This window comes from Streptopelia decaocto, assembly GCF_964273445.1.
Source record: "Streptopelia decaocto genome assembly, chromosome: 8".
Taxonomy (NCBI): Eukaryota; Metazoa; Chordata; class Aves; order Columbiformes; family Columbidae; genus Streptopelia; species Streptopelia decaocto.
This window is the reverse complement of record NC_138662.1, coordinates 15,371,596-15,394,072: the sequence shown is the minus strand read 5'-3', so window position 1 is coordinate 15,394,072 and position 22,477 is coordinate 15,371,596. Positions and strand designations below refer to the sequence as shown.

At 43.2% G+C, this 22,477-nt stretch overlaps 1 protein-coding gene across 1 annotated transcript in view; it reads left to right on the top strand.

The window, feature by feature from the left end:
- SYNPR (synaptoporin) overlaps nt 1-20,980 on the top strand; it is a 104,282-nt gene extending 83,302 nt beyond the window's left edge. Inside the window, exons 4-6 of the mRNA XM_082059673.1 lie at nt 8,920-9,118; nt 18,105-18,296; nt 19,077-20,980. Coding sequence (XP_081915799.1) covers nt 8,920-9,118; nt 18,105-18,296; nt 19,077-19,343 — 658 coding nt within the window. The 3' untranslated portion in view covers nt 19,344-20,980. The remainder of the gene's footprint in view (nt 1-8,919; nt 9,119-18,104; nt 18,297-19,076) is intronic.
- The last annotated feature ends 1,497 nt before the right edge of the window (nt 20,981-22,477 follow it).

Sequence of the window (22,477 nt, the reverse complement as noted above, 5' to 3'; positions counted from 1 at the left end):
CTCCCAAATCTTTCTCTGTGCAGCAGCCCTGAGGTTTCCCCATGAGCACAGGGAACTGGATCAGTGGGATGTCTTTGGTCTCTTCCCACACTTGGCTTCTATGTGAATTTATTTGTCAAAGAGTTGAATGCAATACTTTTTATTCAATAGACTCTGGTTAGAGTGGGCATCCAACCCCATCCAGCACAGCCCCATGCAGCGAGGTACCTGTCACTGTCCCCTCTCAGTTCCCACAAGTGACACTTCTTGGCTTATTCAGTGTGAAGGTGCAGGCAGGTTGTTGGCAGGTCCACCAGCAGATGTACAGGTCTGCCTTGGCTCCTGCCCTGTGTGCTGCTCAGCCTGCGATCGAGCCCATGGCCTCCCTGAGAAAAGGATTTGACAGGTAATTTAAATGAAAATATTTTGATTGGGAGTTTTATTGGAGTCATGCCATAAAACTCTACAGAGGACTTAATTTGATTGCTTTAAGTGCCTTAGGACAATATACTTGAATCAACTATAGTTGAAATACAAAGTTAATGTTGAGATATGATACAAGAGAATGAACATTGCTGCATCTTCTGTAATTGCTCTTGCATTTATCTCAGCTGGCCCTAGAGGTGAAATTGCTGCTTTCAGGGTTTATAGACCTAGATTAAACTGTGTGTGAACCCTGATTCTCACAGGGCAAAGGCTTGATGCCTTCAGAGGGTTCTGTGTGAACATTAGGTGATGACCAAGAAATGATCATATTAAATTCAATTACTAGTTTTTAGGCCTTTACTTTATGCTTTTTATTGCTTATGATATATTTCTAGATGTTTAGATCTTTGTAGATTTTTCTCCAAATAGATGCTTTTGTTCTGCTTTGACAGAGGCTTGTTAGTTTGGATGTTGATTCCCCTGTCTGTCTGGAGGAGAAAGCAATGGGAGGGACACCAGAGCCATGAGTTCTGTCAGGATGCCATGGTAGGACCAGGGAGTGTTGGACAGTTGTGTGTGGCATTTCCGGATGTCCTAATTTACATTGCTCCACAGACAAAATGACTTTTTTTTTTTAAGATAATCAAGGGTTACCTCCCTTGAGAGATAGTAGATAAGCTTCCCAGTGAGTAGGAAGCTGTTCACCCCAATAAAATAGCTCAGTGATGAGGAAATCAGAGAGCAATGCCACCAGTCTGTACCACAAAGAATGTAAGTGTCCTATCTGAGAAGGTATTTGGGTTTGTAAAGACGAGTGGAGCATCTCTTTGAGTGTTGTGCTCTGCTTGCACAGCAAGAAAGTGTGTTTTTCTGAGAAGAGCTGTGAAGATATCTCAGGAGATAAATCTGGGTCTGGATGTAGGCTTGGAAGTGGGGTTGGGATCACCCACTCAGCTTTCTGAGCGTGTTCTATAATGAGCAGTTTTATTTCCTCCTTGGTGCTACGGTGGAGCAGTTTTATTTCCTCCTTGGTGCTACGGTGGAGTACTATGGTTTGCATTACTGTTATGTGTGCAGTCTGGGGAGGTTCATTACTACGGCTGGCACACGTCTGGGACGTTTCTTCCTCTGGGAGTGTGATGAAGCTCTTTTGCAGGCTGTTTTCCAAGAGATTTGCGAATGCAGTCACTGGGAGCAGGTTCTGCAAGAGGGATCCCCAGCTGCGGATGTGGCACTGGTGCTGTCTCCCCAACACTGCTGAGGTTGTCCCTATTCCAATGTCTTTAGATTCCATCCTCAAAAGGGTTTTGTATCTTCCCTTCCTGGAGACCTGAGCACTTCAGAGGGTCTCTGACTCACTGTGTTAACAGGAGAAGTGGGGAGGGATGGAGCAGAGGACACATGTGTTGTGATGCTCTGGGTGGGCATCACAATGTGCCTGCTCTGAGCTGCTGGCTCTGGGGGAATTACCACTTCTCCCATCACGGCACATGCAATGTGGCGTGTTGAGACAGCAACTGTGGCTGACAGCTTGTCCTGTTTAAAACAATACTGTGATAAAATGGTACTGGCCAAATGTTTGCACAACGGTGATGTGCAAGTGAGGGCTGGGAACCTGGCAAGTTAAGAAATTGAAAATATGGGAGTGGGGGGAAATATTTTCCATTATTTTAACTGGACATAAACCAGAAGATAATACAGGTTGCTACAGCTTTCCTGGTCACCTTCCCAGCAGTGTCTTTTTGGATTTTTTTGGTGATGCTGCTCTGAACATGCATCTGGGTGGGTATAAGCCACTGAAGGCAGCTGTGACAAAGGGGAGATCTTCAGGGTGTTCAGATGTCCAGGAGAGGAGTCAGGAATAAATACTTGCAAGAGAAAGCATGTATTTATGTGAAACTACTGGTAGAGTTGAATAATTCTAGAGAGAAATGGGCCTTGGGATGTTTTTTTGGAGAAATCGAGAGGACAGAAGTTCAAAGTGAAATACTTTCAAATACTCTTTTATCAACAAACTGTATTCTCTCTTCCTCTACAAAGGAAAGAAACAAAAGACAAAGCTTAGATTGCTGCGTCAGCTGGAGAATTTTACTCTTGTTTCCTTTTTCCAGAGAAAAATGAACTAATTTTGTAGGGACCTGTATGCAGTAGAAATTAATGTGCTGCTGCTCTGGAAGGGGAGGAGACCAAAGAGAGGAGGGTACTGAAGGTACCTTTGGATACTGGGGAGTCTGGAGGGGGTGTTGCTATAAAAAATTGCTGGGACAGTTAGGAAACATCAATAAGCATCTCAGTTTTGGATGGCTGTGGTATACAGAGGCAGTGTTGTCATGTGTCAAGGCAGATGGGTGGTGGGAAAGGTGAGGACAGGACCACTTGAGTAAATGGTAATTTCTTCATCTTGGAGAAGGAGCTGTTAGAGAGCAGGTTTGTGCTGAGAAAGTGTCTTGTTGCTGTTAGAAAAGGGGTGGAAAATTCTGGTTTTGGCAGAACATCACAGGTGGAAAAGGGCTGGGGAGCAGTCCCCTCCACGGTACCTGCTGTCCCACTGCTGGGCTGAGCACATCACATCTCCCCAGCTGTCCAGGGGTCTATTAATATTTCAGCTATTTGACTTTGAAGGGCTGGAGAGAACTTCAGCACTAATGACTTCAAGCAGTTCAAATGGGGTATTAACAGGCTGGCTGCCTCAAAAAGAGACTGACTTCAGGATGGCTGGGTGTAAAGATTCAGATCCTATGGGAATTACTGGATAATGGTTATAATTGGCAGAAAAATATGGACTGAGGGCAACTGCTTAGCGACGGTTCCCTGTAGAAGAGCTCATGGTGTGTATGACACCTCACAGTGTGGCTTCATTGCTGCAGGGTTCCCCCCTCAGGAGTCTGTCCTTACAGAGCACACCTGCCTGTTCCCTGTGGTGTGAGCAGCCCCTCAGATAGCCAGGATTTAGCACTGAACATGTGGGGATGCCCAGCACCAGCAAAAATGTTCTTTGCAGTAAGGACCACTGTATGCATTGCTTCCTTCTGGAAAACAGTCTGTGAAGAGTATTGAAAGTGTCAATGGACCTCAATTTCGTTGAAAAGACCTTACCTTCTCAAGCAGATTTCTACTTTCACTTTGTTTAAAGTATTTTTCTTCATGCAGGTAATATCTCTAGAGAAGTCTTATGGGAATCATGAACTCTGCTGTGAGAGGAAAGGCTCCCATTTATTAGTGTTCTTCCACTAAGCCTATGCAAAATCCATATTTGGCCTCTTGAAAAGAGGCGTTTGCCCAGGGACTGGCTGCCTGGAGGCACTGGTGTGAAAGCACATCAGCAGAGTCCTCTAAAACAAGGGAGCTGCAGTGTTTCCAGAACTAACGAAAAGAATTACCTTTATTTTGTATCTCTGAGAAAAGAAGGCAAAAAGCTCCTGTTGTGTTTTTATCCCTAGACAGAGCAGTTTGACTCACTAAGGGGCCTTGTGCATTTCAGCATTTCCCTACTGTATTTTGAAAATTCATTTTCCCCTCATTTTGGAGATTATCAGCCAAGCTAAACATTTCACAACAAATTCCTCCACAAGCTCTACCTGCAGTAACTGATTTCCAGTGGTGTATTTCTCTCATTGCTTTGCAGACAGTAAATACAATTGACAGTTTGACTACCAGAAACTAGTGAGGGGGAAATAAAGCCCAATGAAAGGATAATGGATCTCTATATTTTTTGCAAGCATGTGTGTGGGTGTTGCAGATTTCGTTCAAGCATGTTGTAGACGAGTTGGGGGGTGGATTACAAGATGCTATTTTCAGAAAATAGGACAACCTGCCAAAACAGTTGTGTGGGGTTTTTTTCCTGTTTTTCCCCATTTCCTAGTATTGAAATGGGGAAACTCTAACCCCCATTGAGCATTTTTGGAGGCAGAACTTTATCTGTTATTTATTAATCCAGGTACTGATTGAAGCTCAGGAGAGGAAATCTGTGCTGGTTAATCAGTCATACTTGATGAAGTAATGGCACATACTTGTCGTTAATTGTATGTTCTGTTAGTTTCAAGTCTAAGCCCCATGTGCATTGCTAAAGGGGGAGTTTTTGTGAGTCAGGCAAGATGAAATCATTTGGTGCACACTCTCCTGCTTGGGCTCTTCTGTGTCTGCAGGTAGAGTGGGACATGGGACAAGATGTGTCTTTGAGGTGGTTGGCTCTGACCATTTTTATGCTCAAGGATCATCAGGTGGACTAGGCTGCTTGAAAGAAAAAAAGAGGGGTTATAATGAAAAGCAAATTGTGGCTTGAATATATTGAATATATTCAGGGAAGAAAGGGAAATTCACATTTACATGGAGAGAGCACAGCTTCTGCTCCCCCACGCACATGTAACAGCTGTAGCTTTGTTCAGCGTGTCTGGCTTCACGTATTGTTTTCAGAGCACGGGTAATTAGTGTCTGAAAACCTAACTGCTCTTTGCTATTGTGGAACAATGTATAAATCCTTTTTTTCACTGTAAAACATTCCTGCCCTCTTTTGATCTTGTCAAGCAAGACAATACAGCTGTCTTGTCATCATATTTCCCACGGCAACGGAAATTTTGCCAAATGGTAGAAGAAACCTCAGAAGCCCTTTAATTACTGTGACTTCGTTGGTGAAATTGACGGCCTTTGGTGGACTTGCTTCCATTTTAAGCAAATTTGAGGGAATTCAGACCTGGATGTCTTGGCAATGGTGGCTGCTGTTAGCAAACAGAGCCGGCAGGCAAAGGGGATGGTGTCGGTGGGGATGAGCAGCAAGGCTGACCTTAGAGCCGCTCTGCTGAGTGTGGGGTGCAGGGTGTAATGTTCCTGAGTCATCAGCTTTATTTCTGAATTAATAACAGTAATTAGCACAATACAAGGCAAAAAACACTGCCAGCTCTTTTTCGGAGGAACTTAGAGGGAAAGGTTTTTCATTACTTTTTTCCCTAATTAGATAAAGCTATTACTGAAGTGTTGCTTATTTTCATTGTCCATCAGTCAGCAAAAATCAGCTATTCTAATGCAGCCCAGGAGTATTGCTCAGGTGTTAAAGAAGAGCAAAGGGTCACCCTCAGGGCTCCTGATTTTGTTTAGGGAGACAAAGGTGAAATGCAGCAGTGGTGCTGGAGATCAGAAAAGCAGCAGAAAGAAGATACTGGCCGAGGATGGCTTGAAGGAAAAGGTGGGGTGTAAAGAATAAGAGATAAGAGAAGATGAAAAAAGAATACGTCATAAGGAAGTAAAGGGCAGAACAGGTAGAATTACATCAAAGGTGGGAGGCAGAGGTAGAGGCAATTAATTTTTTGTGAGTCATCACCAAGCCATCCTTCCCCCAGAAAGGCTGACTCAGCAACATTGATGGAAAAATCAGAGCTTTCCCTCTGAAATGCCATTCCAAATCAAAGAGGTTTTGATTAGTAAAACTGGATTTTCTGTAGCTGATCTTCCCATGCTTTAAAGAAACTTTTCAAATGCATCTTGTGAACTCAGTACCCGCCCTCACCACCCCAGGGCTTGGCTCACCCACTTCTCTTCCCTGCCACGTCTCGTCTTCCCAGGTCTGAGTAACAGTCTATTTTGGGGCCCTTTGCACAACAGAGATCTCAGTTGTTTGGGCAAAGGTGGGGTGGCCACAAGAGGCACCAATTACTGCACATCCTCTGAGAGGCTGGGGAAATCTAAAACAAAAGTGAGTGAATAAAATTAATTTGATGGAAGAGGGTTTGTATGATCTGGCATCCCTGACAGATGCTTGGCCACAGAAGCACTGCTGGGAACATACAAGTGAGATGATAATATAATATATGAACACTTTCTCTGGCTTATCATGATTCAGAACTGAAGTACAGTCAGGAAAACGGGATAGAGAAGGAAAGTGGTCTCAGTTACTTAATGTTTCAGAAAGGCTGGTGGGCTGTTGATGATCAGAGTGCATGGGGCTGTGGTGACTGGGGCCAGTTGGAGCTGTATGGGGTGGGCAGCAACTCCGGGTCTAAATCTTGATAGGAACATTCCTTAAGTTGTTTTGTCTTTGGTATGCGCAGGAGTTTGAACTGCTACTTGCAACACCATGCATTGCCTGGTGTGCTATTTCAGGACTCCAGGGGAGAAAAACAACAGCCACCCTGAAGATGTGTTTAACATGATAAAATGTATGCAGAATTGCCTTGTTATTTTTCCCCCCAAAGCAATTGGATTGTATCTAATGTAGCTCAGCCTAGTTCCCTAGCACTTGTGCAAGTAATATGAGGGCCAGAGCAACTCTCTAAAGCCTGTTTGCAGTGTGAGTTGGTAACATAAAACCGTGGAGCTCCCACCATGGCAGTGAAGTCTGGCTTTCCCGTGAGGGGCCGGAGCCTTCTTGCTGTGCTCAACCAGAAAAGCAGATACCGCATCCCACAGTGAGGCCCTTAAAATGCAGCTGTGGTACCTGAGTGTGGCCGTTCAAACAAAGTGAATGTGGTTAATTATTTAAGAAACAGAAAAATGCTACTTTAGCATTTGGTGGTTTGAGAGGGGGGTATGTGGGGGTAGGAAAAACAACAAAATGAACGAAAATCCAACCTTGAATGCCTTTGAGTTGTGAAGCCTGGGATGACTGGGGAGACCCTGGGTCTACCAAAGGATGGGAGGGAGCACAGGATGGTCCCCAGCTCTGGCTCTGCACACTGTGGCAGGTGTCCCCCCTGCCCCAGGCTGCAGCCCCATGGGCTGTGTGGAAGGTGACACCTTGGGTTCACCAGCCTCAAGCCCTGAAGTAAATACAGGACCTGAGGACGGCTATGGAGGCTGCATTTCCCTTGAGAAGGAGGGATCATACAAGAAATTTCTTCCTGATCCAAAACCTCACCGAGGTTGCTACTGTTTTCAAGTGGTTTTGAACAGGGTTCTCAGTTTCGTTCTGTGTCAGTACAGCACCCAAGCAGCTGTGCATGAGGAAAGCAGAGAAAGTTTTATTTTCTGATCATGCAAATCATGCATTTCAAACCTTTCCATAATGCTAGTGATGGATAAAACAAAGCCACTTTCTCTCCAGGCTACAGAATTGGCATGATAGGTTCTAAGAAATCTTCCCCTTTTTTCCTCCACTTTAGGAAAGAACAGTAAGCCCTGACAAAAAGTGTGTATGCACTGATGCTGGGAAACTTTGAAACCAAGTCAGGAACCTGATCATAAGCATTAAAGTCTCTGTCATGTTTTCTGTTTTCATCAGACATTGCTGTGTTTGCGTAGGAGAGGCGAGTCAGATGCTGCTCATCTCCGTAATCTAGGCAGACGCGTTTCTTGTTTTCATCCCACCACTACTATAGTGACGGAAGCTTGGGGAAGAAAATGCCTGAGGCAAATAACCGGCGTTATGCATCAACCACTGATGAAAAGGTTCTGCCTACGTGTTTGGGTACATTTAGTTTGGACCAGGAAAAGCAAAAAGTGATGCAATCTTCCAGCATCCATTAATCCATTTTCTGTGATTTCGACTGTGGGTTCTTTGTTTTCCTCTGGGGACCTAACTTTTTGTTTTGTCATATATTCATGGCTGCTGCTGCTGTTGGCTCGCTGTTGCACACATTAATTGCCCTTGAGCAGAGGAATGTCTCCCAGAAGGCCTCATCCTTTCTCTGCACCAGATCATAACCTCGTTAATTGCTGCCGTTAACTTGCTGCTGGCTTCATCCCCTCTGCTCTCCCTGTTCAGAGCAGAATAGTGTGATCCCTCATCAGGCCCCATGTCCCCACTGAAGCTAATATAGGCCATGCAACAGGACCTGTCAAAATACCTCCTCCAAGGACTCGCTTTATCTTTCTAAATCAGAAATTAAAACTATTACAGGAAAAAAGAAGGATCTGGCAGGAGTGGCCAAGCAGAACCACAAATCTATTGGTTTGGTTGCTAATTGCAAATGGTGTGTGTGTACAAGGCTGCTGATTGCTTATACCAGGGCATGTGGGCTGTTTCTTTGACCCAGTAAATGTTTCACTTCTGCTGCATCTTGGTTGTAAAAGCTTTTAATGTAGAGACACTATATGGCTCCCAGCCCTGTGGGCTAACAGCCACAAGTAGCTGTCAGGAAGTTGTGAGCTTCCAAACACAGGTATCCCATGACCTCAATATAGAGGATAAAACCTGTTTTCTGCTGCCTTGACTGTAAGAACTCAAGAATCAAATAGTTTCTCATCCTTTTTCAGTTGTTGCCATGGCAAAACCCGAGAGAGGACGTGGAGCCACAGGAGGAGGTTGTACCAAACCATTGCAACATCAACTTTTCTCTGAGGTTGATTAAAAGATGTGTATAGGTCGTCATTCTCACCTAGATGGTCACGTGGATGTAACCTCGTGTGTGAGCACCTCTGAAGAGCACAGCCCACGAGACTACTTATAGGGCCAGTTATTCAAGAAGGGGACCAATGTACATCAGGAATGAGATAGGGAGACAGAGCAAATGTATTTATATTATTATTTGGGTAACAGTTTCCTTTTTCTGTACTTCACCTGCCACTCTTTGGGATGTTTTCTAGGTTGCATCAAGTGAATTTCGATGCTCCCACTTGTGAAGGCAAGCGTCGAGAAAAGCTCTCCTTGATAGGGGACTTCTCTTCTTCGGCAGAGTTCTTCGTCACCATTGCAGTCTTCGCCTTCCTATACTCGCTGGCTGCCACAGTGGTTTATATCTTCTTCCAGAACAAGTACCGTGAAAACAACAGAGGGCCTCTAATTGTAAGTGTGTATTTGCAGCATTTTCAGGTGTAGGTCTTAACCTCCTGCTTTTTTGGTGGTTGAGGCTGTGGTGTGGTCTGGGAGATGCAAGTGACCTAATGCCCAAAGTATCTCTGCATTCACCTGTGGGTTTTTTTGTGGGTTTTGTTTGGTTTTGGTTTTTATCTAATAGTGAATTAAACTTTTAATATCAAGAGTAACAGACTATGTGCAGGTGGTGTTTAGTCCTAATCTTGTATGTCCTTGTGGGATTCCCTGCTTCTCTCCCACTGCCTGCGGTGATTATGTTAATACAAATCATGACATGTAGCTGAGTGGTTGCAGGATTGGGGTCCAAGCCATACATCTGTGGCAGAGCTTCATTGGTGGGGAAAAAAGGGAAGAGATCTTGGGCATTAACCTAGGAGACAAAAGAAACCATTCCCCTGACCAAAGCCTAGCCAGGTAGATTGCTTGTTGCTAATTGCTGCTGCATTCAGCTAAATGATTTTGCTTTGGAGAATTATGTAGCTGGTTTTTTTCAGTATTACCAAGAGCTCCTAGCACATTTGTGTGCTGGTTTATGAGGCTCCTCACTGGAAAGTTATCATTCTATGTACCCGTCAAGCTGTGACTGTCTGCACCTATATTGTTCTTTGTACTGATTCCTGAAGGCCTGTAAAAAAAGTGCTGCCGTGCACTTTCTCATAAATCAAGACTATGAAGCCAGTGACAGCTATTTTGTTCTAGATGTCTGTTACCTGTCAGTGGATCACACCCTGTGATACACCTCTTGGTGTTGCTGGGCTGGTGAGGTCTGTGTGCTGATCCACCACTGCACTGAAGTTGGGTCAGGTCTCTGTAGGGTTGTCTCGCACTCTCCCTTCCATGGCGAGCACTCTCCTCCATGACTGCATGGATAAGATTATGCTATAGTAGAGGGAATATTTCTCTGAATTCTTGACGTGAAGAGCAATTAAAAGGGAAGGTGGTGGGAGTTTTAGTGAGGACTGACATAAGAGTTAGTTCTGGCTTTAAGAAAAAGCTAAACTTTATGATTGACAGAAACCAGATATTTGGCTGAGACTTGCACCTTAAATGAATGAAAGTGACTGATAAAAAACATCAGAAAAATATAATAGAATGGAAAATAAAATCACCAGGACAGAAAGACTGTAGCTGTTGAAGGAAATAACTAGTGTGACAGTAAGCAAAAGATTAAACTCTAGAAAGGTAATCTAAACATCACGGGGTTTTGAGAAGGTTTTCCTGCTGCAAGAAGATGTGAGGTCTTATTATTTAAGTTTGCATAATTCAAAACTGATGAATCGATACAGAAGGGAAAATTCTCATTCCATGTCAAAGGAAATTAAACCTTTTCATTTCAGGGTTGTTGGGACCTTTCCTCTCTTCCAAAAAAATTGTGAGGAAAGGAGAGAAAAATCTTCATAGAGGAGAGGTAGAACAGGCAAGTTAAAGAGGTCCCTACAGAAACAGTAAATAAATGAAGTGCATTGCTTCTGCTTCATTCAGTTGATATCAAGTAATATCTCATATAAAACTGTCTCATCAAAGGATTAATTGCAGAGATCTGTCACTTTAATGTTCTTGTGGAAAATAATTCTTCTGGCCACGTTATTTTGTGCAGCAATAGAAAAAGGGAAGAGGAAAAAATAATTCTAATGTGTCAGATTGTGATGTGGCTGCTTGCCATTGTCCAGGACTTTCCTGATGCAGCTGCTGCAGTCGTGTTCGTCACAGGATGCACAGTGCAATCTGCTGCAGCATTAGCATGGCATTGATTTAATTTGTTCTGTGTAATGGATTGTAATTGAATCTACAGGTTAAATTTAAGTGTTGTCCATTACCAAAGCTGTTGTTTGCAATTTCCCAGTCTTTAAACCAAGCCTAAATGACCTTATTTGTTCAGAATATGAAGATGCTTCTGAGTGTGTCCTACAGCAAAAGCAGCTTCTGTGGTGAGTGGTATTGGGAAGTGACTGAGGGTTATGCTCAGCTTATACCTGCTCCAGCATGTCCTCTATGCTTCCAGCTCCATTGTATTGGGGTGTTTTTAGAAAAACAGACCCTTTTCCATGAGGACCACATCCTTGCAATTCTCCCCAGAGGCTGCCCAGTGCAATGATAGCAGTACTGCTGTGCAGTGGAGATGTAGAGAAAATGAAGAGCCCCAGGCAGAGAACAAGCAGGCAGCTGTAGCCAGGAGGAATTAAAGGAAAACTCAGAGTGAAAACCAGCTTCCCATGGCTGCAGGGCTCACCTGAGGGATGCAACAAGCAGGCGACTCATCCTCCAGCTCCAGGCAGATGCTACGCTGAACTGACATAACCAGCGAGATCACACATACATCAGATCAGATGTGTGGGTATGTCTCATCCCTGAGATTGTTCCTCCCAAAGAAAAGTGCTACAGAAATCTGAGGTGCTTTGTGCACACCAAATCCAGCCAGCAGTCCCCAGCACATGTTGGTGCTGGAGGAAGGGCAGCCCTTGCTCCTTCCTCATCATCAGGCGAGATCCATGTGTCAAGCACTGTTTCCAGACTACCAGTTTTTTGCCTTTTAGTGAAGAGTTAGAAGATGATGGTTTCATCTGTTCTTTCTTCTGCTGCAGTGCCTGTTTCATATTTAAAGCCATTCCCATTTAAGCCTTGTGCTTCCTCCTGGCTTGATATTTGCTCAGTCTGGGATGACATCTGCCTTTAAGCAGCACCCTCTGAGAGCTGGCTGCCTTTCCTCCTGATAGATTTTCAGGATTTGAAAAATTAGTATGACAGGAGAAGAGGAGAGAGAAAAAAAAGGGTTTGACTTGAAATTTTTATTTTATTTTATTTTAATTTTTTTTTCAAGAAACCTTTGTGCAGACATTCAGAGCACCATCAATGCATCACCAGCCTGCAGTGGCCTGACTGGATGCAGAATATGCAATTATAAAGAATTTAGTGACCACTAAGTCACAAGAAACTCACAGAGAAAATTTAAGTCACAAACATTTCAAGTTTACCTTTTTTATACAAATACAAGGAAACACAACTGCATGTGCTGAGCATCCCTTTAACTGTGGAAAAATGCTTTAATGCTCAGTGTGAAGTGAGACATCACAGCAAGGAAATATTTCCAGTAGGAGAAGCCCTTAACTCCTTCCATGACTGTTTGGATGGCACCAGCGTGTTTTATTCACTGCAGTGAGCCGTGTTTGTTGCTAGTGTTACCTCTCAGGTTTTGGGTATAGAAATCTTCCTTTTGGTCACACAGGTTGTGTTACTTACCTGTGATGGAGGTGAGAGTCACCCTTTCCACAGGGCTTTTGGCAGTGAGCCCTTGCCATGTGCATCCTCCACTTACCTCCATGGAGAGATGATTTGGGGGGGTTCACACTGGATAGATAAACCTAAGAGATGACCTTGGATTCCCAGTTCCTAAAGGAACAAGGAGCAGTTTATCAAGGATTAAATATCTAATTGATATGTGCAATGTGTTTCTGAGCTCTCAAACTGGCAGCTGTGATTTTAATTTCATTGCAAATTCCCACCAGATGCATGTGTATGGTGAGGAGCTGGGGGCTCCCCTTGGTGGCTACAAGCACAAGCCAGTTTCTCAAATGACTGAATAGTGCTCAAGCGCCAGAAACATTATAAAGAAATTAATTGGAGATGCTGACATAGGTTTTAATGAATGCAACATACAACATCTCTCCAGTTTTCAGTAGATCTGCATCTCTCAGACCAGCCTAAGCTGGTTTCCACTTGTGTACCACCACGTACCCTGGGGAGGTTTTGCTGGTTTGTGATGAGAGCAGAGGTGACCTGCACCCTGGGACTGCCACCCAAGCACCCCTGACTCAATTCCCTGCTTCAGATCTGTACGTTTGCAGCTGCTTGTGAGCAGAGTAACCAACCCAACAGTTGTGCCAAAGTTTTAGGGGATCAGGACTACATGCTTCCATGTATCTCTGAAGTAGGAAAATAAAGGAAAGAATAGTCACAGACAATATGTATCAGCACCCGTCACTCGGACTTCTTACTGTTTCCGTAGTACTCCATATGTACTCCATTTAAAACTCACACTAACAACTCTGTCTCTATGGGCCTTCAGGTTTGTCTTTGGGAAGTTATAGATTGGCCATGAAAAAACACATGCATTAATGCATAAATGTAAAACACTTTATTAGTATTCCAATCAATTAGTATAAAAGTAAAAAATTACTCAGCCAAGAAGAGTGACTGATGTAGCCCTGGAAAGAGATATTTCAGTTTTGTAGTGATTACTTTATAATCTCATTCTTACAGTGCATAAAGATGCTTACATGTAAGAAGGTGAGCTCTTTCCTTTGCAGCTGGAGTCCTGTCAATAATCTACATTGAGCAGAAAGACATTTGTTTCTTTACATATGTTGCAGACCAAGTGAGTTAAGTACACTCCTAGTCTACTCTTTGAAGATGTCTTTGATTAAACATGTTTTATTTCCTTCGCTTTGTCCAGCTTTCTGGAAAATAGATAGGAAAAGAATAAAGAGCCATCTGTAAGACTACAACTGAATCCTTTGCAGTTAAAAAAAAAAAAAAAAGAATAACCAGAATAACTCTTTGCATTTCAAAGAGCTGCTTCAGCCTGCTGTTGTCATCTCCTTTTTGAAACACAAGCCCGTGATCTTGCTGTATGTGCTGGTGCCTCCCAAAGGGCTCTACACGTTCCCACCGGAAGAAAGCTTGCAAGGCCATACACCATTGCAAGAACAGTGCGATTCTTCCAAAGCTTCATTCAGCACAAAATCTAGGGTGAGACCTTGTTCAAAAAAAAAAAAAAAAAAAAGCTAAAATGCCACTGTAGAAAGGTGCTTGCTGCTTGTAGCAACCTGCTGTTGACCACTTGCCCAGGCGGTGACTGTGGCTATGGCTCTTGCTGGGGTGGTTTTTGAATTTTTAGGTCACTTGTGACTCTGAAAGCAAATCCTCTGAGTGGTTTGCTCCTCCTGGGGTAAAGAAATCTCCCTCTACTCCTGTGTGGCCGTCCATGAAACCTGTTGACAGTGCTGCCAGGCTGGACAGGCTCTGGCTGGGAGGGTTTATAGGCTTTGGCATTTGAGGAGTTGCTCCTTTGTAAGCTGTAAAAGCATGAGAGGGTTTTGTCAAATGAAAAGGTTTAATAGCATGAGTGTTGGCAGATGGAAGCACTTGTGGAGAGGTGCTGGAAGCCCTGCATGGAAGCCAGTTATGGGGCCAGCAGCTGTGGTTTAGCCTGGGAGGAGGGAGTGGAACAGGGATGCCAGGCACCCTTCAGTCAGGCCAGAGCTGAGGTTTTGCGTGTTTTCAAATATAACAACTCAGGGCCATCGTGCCAAACTTGGACCATGTTGGCCAGGAGGGAGAGCAGGGCATGGAGAGCACACAGGGGCATGTGTGTTAGAGCACTCTGGGGATTGCTGAAGCCACAGACCAGCTCAGAGCAGATGAAACGTGTCCCCTTCCTGAGTGAACAAGGGACTTCTGCAGATGCTTTTGGCTGGATGAGATTGTGCTGGACACTGAGGGGTCCAAAACTGCACTGGGGAGACTTGAGCAATGTGACTGCTCCCTCCCAAGGATGGGCATTTTGTGAAAGTTAGTAGCTTGATGCCATGGAGAAATGTTTCAGTTACCATGAAAAGACATTCACAGTTCTGTTCTAAAACATATATAAAATAGTTCCAAGTAGGCATTTTTGGCAAACTCAGGCATAGCAAGTTTCAGCTTGAAAAAGGCAGCTAGATTTTTTTTTTTTTTTTCTTTTACACATACTTTAGGCTCTTAAAAAGTCCCTCCCTTGGATATTCAGCATATTTTAAATCTTGTTTTCTGCTTTCTCCTATGTGCTCCTATTTCACCTCCTTCCCAAAGGCACCTGTAGGCAAACCAAAGTATCTCAGCTGACACCTATGAAACTCTGCAATTAGGACTATAGCATAGCCATACAACAGTACACACTGAGAGATCTGTAGATTTCAAGAGAGTGACTACAAAAATTACTTTGTTCCAAGGGAAAAAAAGTCACCCATGCTATAGGGATATTAAACATTCAAATGCAAGATTTGTTTTATTATGCAGACACACTGGCTTTAATTACCAAGGAGAAATTCCCCAGATAGACATTAAGCCACAGAACAGCTTAGCTTGAAATTCACTTTTATTTTCAGTATGTCATTATCTTGTAACTCTGTTCCACACAGAGCTGTGAAAATGTTCAGCCAGAAATCGAAACCCACTTGAAAACAAGAGAGGCTCAAGTTCCAGCCAAAGCTGAAGGTTAGCAAAGATTCACATTAAATAGGAAGACACAAATTTGCTCTAGTCATGTATTTTGCTTGTTGCACAGTGCAGAGGAGCAGAACAAATCCTGCAAGAGCCCAAGTCTGGCTATGTAGCCTTGGTGAGAGCACCTGCTGACAAAATCCTGGTGTTTCATTAGCCTTTCTGTCCTGTATTCTTGACAAGGTGTTGGCTGGCTGGCAGACGGGCTGCATAGTTTCTTCTCCAAGTCCCCCTGTGCGATCCTTCCCTTTTGGCTCGATGTGTTTCTTGCACCCAGGCAGTATTTTGAATTTCCTGTGTAAAAGGGCTGATCTCAGCCTCCAGAGGTGGGGGCCCTTTTCCCAGGGCTCTGATGTACTCTCAAATAAGGGCAGGATCGGGCAGCGTTAGACTTGTGTGGACACCCTGGTGCAGGGGAGAAGAGGAAGTCAGCAGAAGGCTGGGCTGAGATGGAGAAGACCAGACCTGAGAAATAATATGAAATAGTCCCTTTAGGACCAGTCCTTCAACTGCACAGTGCTCTTGGGTGTTCCTAGCAGTGCTTTATAGCCCAAGACACAAGCTACTAGCAGTTGGAGTGAGGGACTCATGCAGATTGCTGTAATTTGTGTCACGAGTTGTGCAAATGGCTCACTGACATGAGGGCAAGTTCTGAAAGCTTGACAGCAGGTCTGTACCCCTGCTGCTGTCACCTGCTTGAAGAATTTTGCTCACTGTTAAAAATTTCCTTATTTTTAGCAAGTTTAAGCTCCTACATTGTGTTAGTTTGGGTCAGTTTGTCTCTGTTTGCTTCAAATTTCTACCTGTGTTTTGTGTTTATTTTATTGGTATTGCCAACGCACTGATCACAGACCTTGGTTTAGCTAGCGAACCGTGTGGTGGCATTGACAGAGAATTCCTTCTCATTTTAAAAATGAGATGCTGTTTCTCTGTCTATTGTGTCAATCAGAACCAATATGGGGGCTTGGCATCCAGGTAGATAACATGTCAAGCTTCATAGCAAATAAAGAGCATCTCCCATCATAATCCACAGCTCAGTGAATATCTGGTGTTTCTACCAGCTGGAATTTTTCAGGAATGTTTGCAATAGAACTGTTGCCTCTAGGAGACCATTTCTCATTCAGTTACTGCTAGGACATATAAGATACAATAATTTTGTTTGCTGGAAATCTCCCTGAGAAGAAAAATTACTCTGGGCTATCTGCCTCTGTCTGCCTGGAGTCTCTTTGGGTGTTAAGATAGTTGTCAGCTACTGGGCTTCATGCTCTTCAAGAGAGCCCATTTGGCCATTGTGAAGGGAGGTCAGAGGAACTCAAAGCTCGGCAGCAGATACAGGCCTGCAGAAAACAAATTGTGGTGCTGTTAAAAAAGGATATATCCTTTGGGAAAGCATCCAAGCACAGTTAATTTAATCCCATCTGCATGAGCGGAGAAATCCTTTGTTCATGGCTTGTTTGTGCGGCTGGTTTATTGACTGGTGCCTCTTCCATCGTGATGGAGGTTCGTGCTCCCTGTCCCTGTGGTGCCACAGAGCTGCTTCCTCAAATGTCAGGTGTGTTGTAGAAGAGGAGAATGATGCTTCCCAGGGATCACTTATTTCTTTAGATAGCAACCCAAAACTTTGTGTTCTTAATAAGCAGTTTCTCTTCCTCCTATGTACACCTTTACTTTGTAAGGGGGAATGGGAAGCAGCCCCCAGGGGAGGTGGGATATCAAGACGCAGCGATGCAGTTAGTGGTATGTTAGACTTTGGCACCTCTACCATCTGTTGTGGGCTGACAGATGGGATGAAATATGACAGCAGAAAGGCTCTTCTGTTTTAGCAAGACACAAGAAAGCTTGAAAAATCACACCTCCTCCCTCCTTTCCCCCCAAACCCACACAACAACGGTGTCACTTGGCCACTTGTTCTGGCTAAGACAAGGAGAAGTTTATGCCTGTGTGTGCTCCTGAGAGTCTTTCAAGGGAAAAGTGAGCAGAGTGGTTCAGAGCAGAGCTGCTCGGAGGCACTGGATCCTGGAGGGACTGTCACACCTTCTCTCCTCTTTTCACGTGGATGGAAATTAGGAGTAAACGCTTTACCAGCACAGAGAGGAGCCGAGGAGTGGCTGTGCTTGGCGAGTCTTGCTGATTATTTGTTTGCTCGTGATAATTAGTGGCGGCATGGCTAATGCAGCAAGGACATTTGGCCTTACCTGTAGCTGGTGAGAAAACTCCTCGTCTGCTGGCTGAGTATTAGCCAGTTTCAGGTTCTCCCCAAGATGCTTCCACGGATGGAAACTGTTCATATTGGAAACTACCCCAGCTGTCTGTACGAGCACCTGAGGTGAGAGCCAGCCCTCAGGAGGGCCAGCTCCTTTCCAGGCATCTATATTTTCTTAAAATTGATCCAAGTTCATCAGCCAGGTGCTGTGAACAGCCAGATTTCCAAGGCAGCTCAGCATCCTGGGTACCAGCCACACGCTTGTGTGATTCTGTGTCCTCGGGGCTGGAGATGCAAATGGCTCTGCCCCGTTAAGAACATCAAGCGCTTCTGAAAATTAGCTCTGTAGGTGATGACAGTAATCACAGCCTTCCATGAAACAACCACCTCTTGTTTTTTCTCTCCCCTGACACAAGCTTTCAATTTTCGAGTGATTCTTACTTCCCCCCCCTGCAATGGACACACCAGTATAATGCTTCTAACTAATTTGTCTTTTAGGATTTCATTGTGACAGTGGTCTTCTCATTCTTGTGGCTAGTGAGCTCATCTGCTTGGGCTAAAGGACTGTCAGATGTAAAGATTGCAACCGACCCAGACGAAGTGCTATTACTGATGTCTGCCTGCAAACAGCAGTCCAACAAATGCTTGCCCGTTCGCAGCCCTGTTATGTCAAGCCTCAACACTTCAGTTGTAAGTGACTTTGATTACTTTTCGCCATTACCTTACAAACGTATTTTCATCTCTTTTTACCCGTGTATTGACCTAAATTGGGTGGTGTAAACCAGTTAGCTGAAATGATTTAATTGGAAATACAGTTTTGCTGCAGGGCAAGGCAGAGCGTGACTCAGGACAGCTCTTTGCCGTGGAGCAGCAGTGGGATGAGCATGCAGGGGTGGGATGGGGAGAAAGCAAAGTGTCTGTCCAAGGGCATTGCTTCACCCATCTGCTTTCAACTTGCCCCAGCTGCAATGCTTTTGAAAAGGGGTCTGTGATCTCCTTTAAGAAGAAAAGGTTTTGTGCCTTGCAGATTCCTTTAGAAATTCTCAAAAAGAGCAACATAAAATTAATGTTCAGAATGTTTAAAAAAAAACAAACAAAAAACCAAACCCACAACAACTCTCTCCAGGCCAGCTGACCAATTATTATAATAACTCTGTTTTTACTTATTTATTTTAATTTTGTCTTTACACAGTTTATTTAAACTAGATTATGTTTTCAAACAAAACATTATGTTGGCCTAAAAACCTTCTTCTTGGAAACAAAATTAAACAGACACCTTGTGAGCTACAGCTAAAGGGAGGTGAATCTGGGAATTTGCTCCAAAGCTGAAATAATTTTCCAGCCAGTTTGGGGAGAAGGATGGACTGGGAGCAGCTTTAACTTCTCCCAAGACCATGCAGGGTCCATGATATCAGTCTGATCTATGAGACCATGGCTGCTGGGTGACGAGCTCTTCTTCTCCCGACCTAGGTCTTTGGCTTCTTGAACTTTATCCTCTGGGCAGGCAACATTTGGTTTGTGTTTAAGGAGACAGGCTGGCATTCCTCGGGCCAGCGCCACGCTCCAGACACCATGGAGAAGCAGTCCAGCAGCTACAACCAAGGGGGCTACAACCAAGACAGCTACGGGCCAGCCGGTGGCTACAACCAGCCAGCCTCCTACGGCCAGGTGGGTGAATATGGCCAGTCCCAGAGCTACGGCCAGAGCGGGCCGACCTCCTTCGCTAATCAAATTTAGGGTTCACGCAGCACGAGCTCTTGCATCCCTCACACGTAGAGAGTTTAACAGGTCTCAAGTTTCAGCAGCGCCAGATTTGGAAGGGTTTTACATAAATTAATACTACAACACGGTGTTTAAAGTTGATTGAAGATCTAAGCCTACCTCCTGAGGCAGATGGGAGGTGGCCAGTGGGCTGGAGTTGGCTTTTTTGTTCCCTGACTAGCCAGATACAGGGGATGCGCTCATCACAGGTGACCTGGAGTCAATGTTGTAGTATGTACTGTAGAGATAACTTTATGGTAGTTTTGTATGTGTTAAGATGGTAGAAGCATTTTGTAGCCTCAAGTCTGTAGTATTTAATATGCATAATATAATTGAATTTCCTTCTGCATTTTGGTGAAAAACAAAAGTGTTTTACTATTATTTCTACAGATTATTCTGTATATCCATGCATGTAATATTGCACCTAAATTTTCAAAACTGCCTGTCTGTGACTCGTCGGAGCATTTGTTTTGGTTATACTTTTCTGTTTCAGAAGTTTTTACTATTATTTCAGTTAACTGAGTCATCCGTAATTTAGTGCATGGATAAGCAGTTTCATACCACCAAACGTCTGGATTGTGTAAATGAAATGTCTCAACTTCTGCCACTATATTTTGTTAAATGTATGTTTAAAAGAAGTATGCATCTTTTATATATTTTGCAAAGTTGAATATATGGCTTACCCAAGTTCTGAATGCTTTGTAACTAAAATGTTTTTCCTTAAAATGGCATTCAGTAGTATATATGATACCTGACCAATGTTTATTCCATTTAACTCAGCTAAGTATTCATTCTATAAATCACTATTTCTATGGATGTTTTGTGAATCTTTTAATGTGAGCTGTGGAGAATAAGGACCAAGTAACTGTGTTATATGTTTACAAAGGTATTTATTTAACTAAGATAACAGAGGTGCAGATATCAGTATACAAAACCATGCGAAAATGCCCTGTTGCTTAATACAGCAACACAGAAAAATCGCATGTATTGTTGTGACCTTACAAAGCGTTAAATATTCCTTTATACCCCCTTTATAGTAAGAAAACCTTTCTATATGTGCTGTTTCAAGATTGTTAAGATATCCCTCTGTTCTGTCGCTGCTCTGAGCACTAGCTTGGTGCTACTGGAGAATGTAACTGGATTGACCAAATAACCAGGCTCAAAGAAGCTCATCCCCAAATAGCCAGAGCCAGACTTGTAGCCCATTTGGATTTCTCCCTGGGAAATTCAGCTGTTCCTCACAACACCATATGGGATGCATTGACACAAACGAAAGTCTGAAGCACAATATACTAATCAAAACTGATCATCTGCATTTCTAAATCAAAGTGTATCAGTATATAATCTTATTGTATGAGCTGTAATGTTGAAAGCATCTTAGCTTAAAACAGCTTAGTCTCTTCTATGATTGTTGTAACCAATTTATGGCTACTCAGTGGATGAATCTATATTGTGATATCTATTTGACCCTAATAAAGTTATTGCATACTATGCATGTTTTCAGAGTATGTTAATATCAAAATGTCACTGAAAAATATCTAAGATAACTATTAAAGATAAGTAACTGTTCCTGTGCTTGACCTTATTGGTCATATTCTTGTTGTTTTCCAACACTTTTATGAGGATTGTTTTAATGTACAGTGAAGTACAACATTTCTACAGACACTTGTCATTGAAGGTTAGTATCACAAGTTTAAAAAAAAATTAAAACTGTGCAATTTAATACCTGCCTGTCTCTTTACCTCTCTTTCCACCTGTCAGTAGGACTAGCCCAGTACTGTGCTAACTATCCCAGTTCTGTGGACTGCTGGAAAGCCATGTTTGAGATGTCAGGAGGACAAACCAGAATATCTAAATATCCTGGTATTCCAAATGGAAGCAAAATGCAGTTTTCTGGGACAATGAAAAATGTTATTTTGTCTCTCAGTTCTTTTGTTCCTTATTTTTTTAAGCTTGGAAAAAGTTAGATATAGGCAAGCCAGGGGAAAGGGAAATCTGTGTGTGTGAGAAAGGATGGGATGTGTGCTCTTCATGCTCCCTCCCACATAATCCTACTCTTTATTATTTTTTTTTAATCCACTTTGTACTAGTTAATCAGGAAAATCCCAAATTGGTTTATCTAAGTCTTTGCACTAGAAATAAAGCTTTTTGTATCCACTAGCTTTCTCTTCATGAATGTTTCCACTCGGATCAGCAGGATCCCATTTCCAAACGTTTCTCTCTGATGCTGAGGGTTAGAAACTTGAGTTTCGCTTAGATTTATCCCTGTGTTTCAAACAAGCTGAAATTCTTGTGTAACCATGTAAGCACTGGAGCTGCAGCTTTCAAACCCTCAGGAGCTGACACTCCTGGAGAAAGGGGACTTGGGACAGAATTATGATGATGATTTATTCTGGGTATTATTTCTGTAACACCAAAGCTAAGATTTTCTCATCAAAGGCAGAGCTGGTTGGAAGAGCTGACAAAAGCAGTAAAAAAGGCACATGTTTTCATGAAATACTTGCCCTTTACCCAGCTGGCCAGATCTTCACGGGTATCTTAGCTCCTTACTGCCATACAGAACAGTTGTGCTGGTCCTTCAGGGACTATAATCTTCACTGTGAATTAGGAGGGATGGAAAATGTCTTCATCTGTAGCTTCTCAGATTAATATAGTATGGCAGCAGCAAAAGTGAAAACAAAAATGATGCGTGCATTTTTCTGGGTTATATAAGAAAATGTATCTGAATGTTTCCTCCGTGTTCCTCTGGATTCAAGTCTTCTCAACAATTGCCAAAGGATGTGATAAATTGGAAGTTTATTTGAATGGGGAATAGTGACTGTATAGCAAAGTGTTGAGCAGCAAGATAGAAAAGACTGTATTTAATGTTTCTAGGGTTTAGAAGAAATAGCTAAGTAAACTCAAGCATCCTCTGTGAAGCTGCTACTGTCAGACTGATTGCTTTCCTACTCCATCATTAGTGAGTATCTCTGCCAGTTAGTTAAATAACTAGGTCAGCCTGGGGAAAAAAAAATAAAATGTTCCTTGATCTTCTGTGCTGTCCCTCCTGTTTTCTCATGTGTTTCTCTTTATAGCCCACTTCTCAGCTACCAGAGATGGGAGAGCATTTG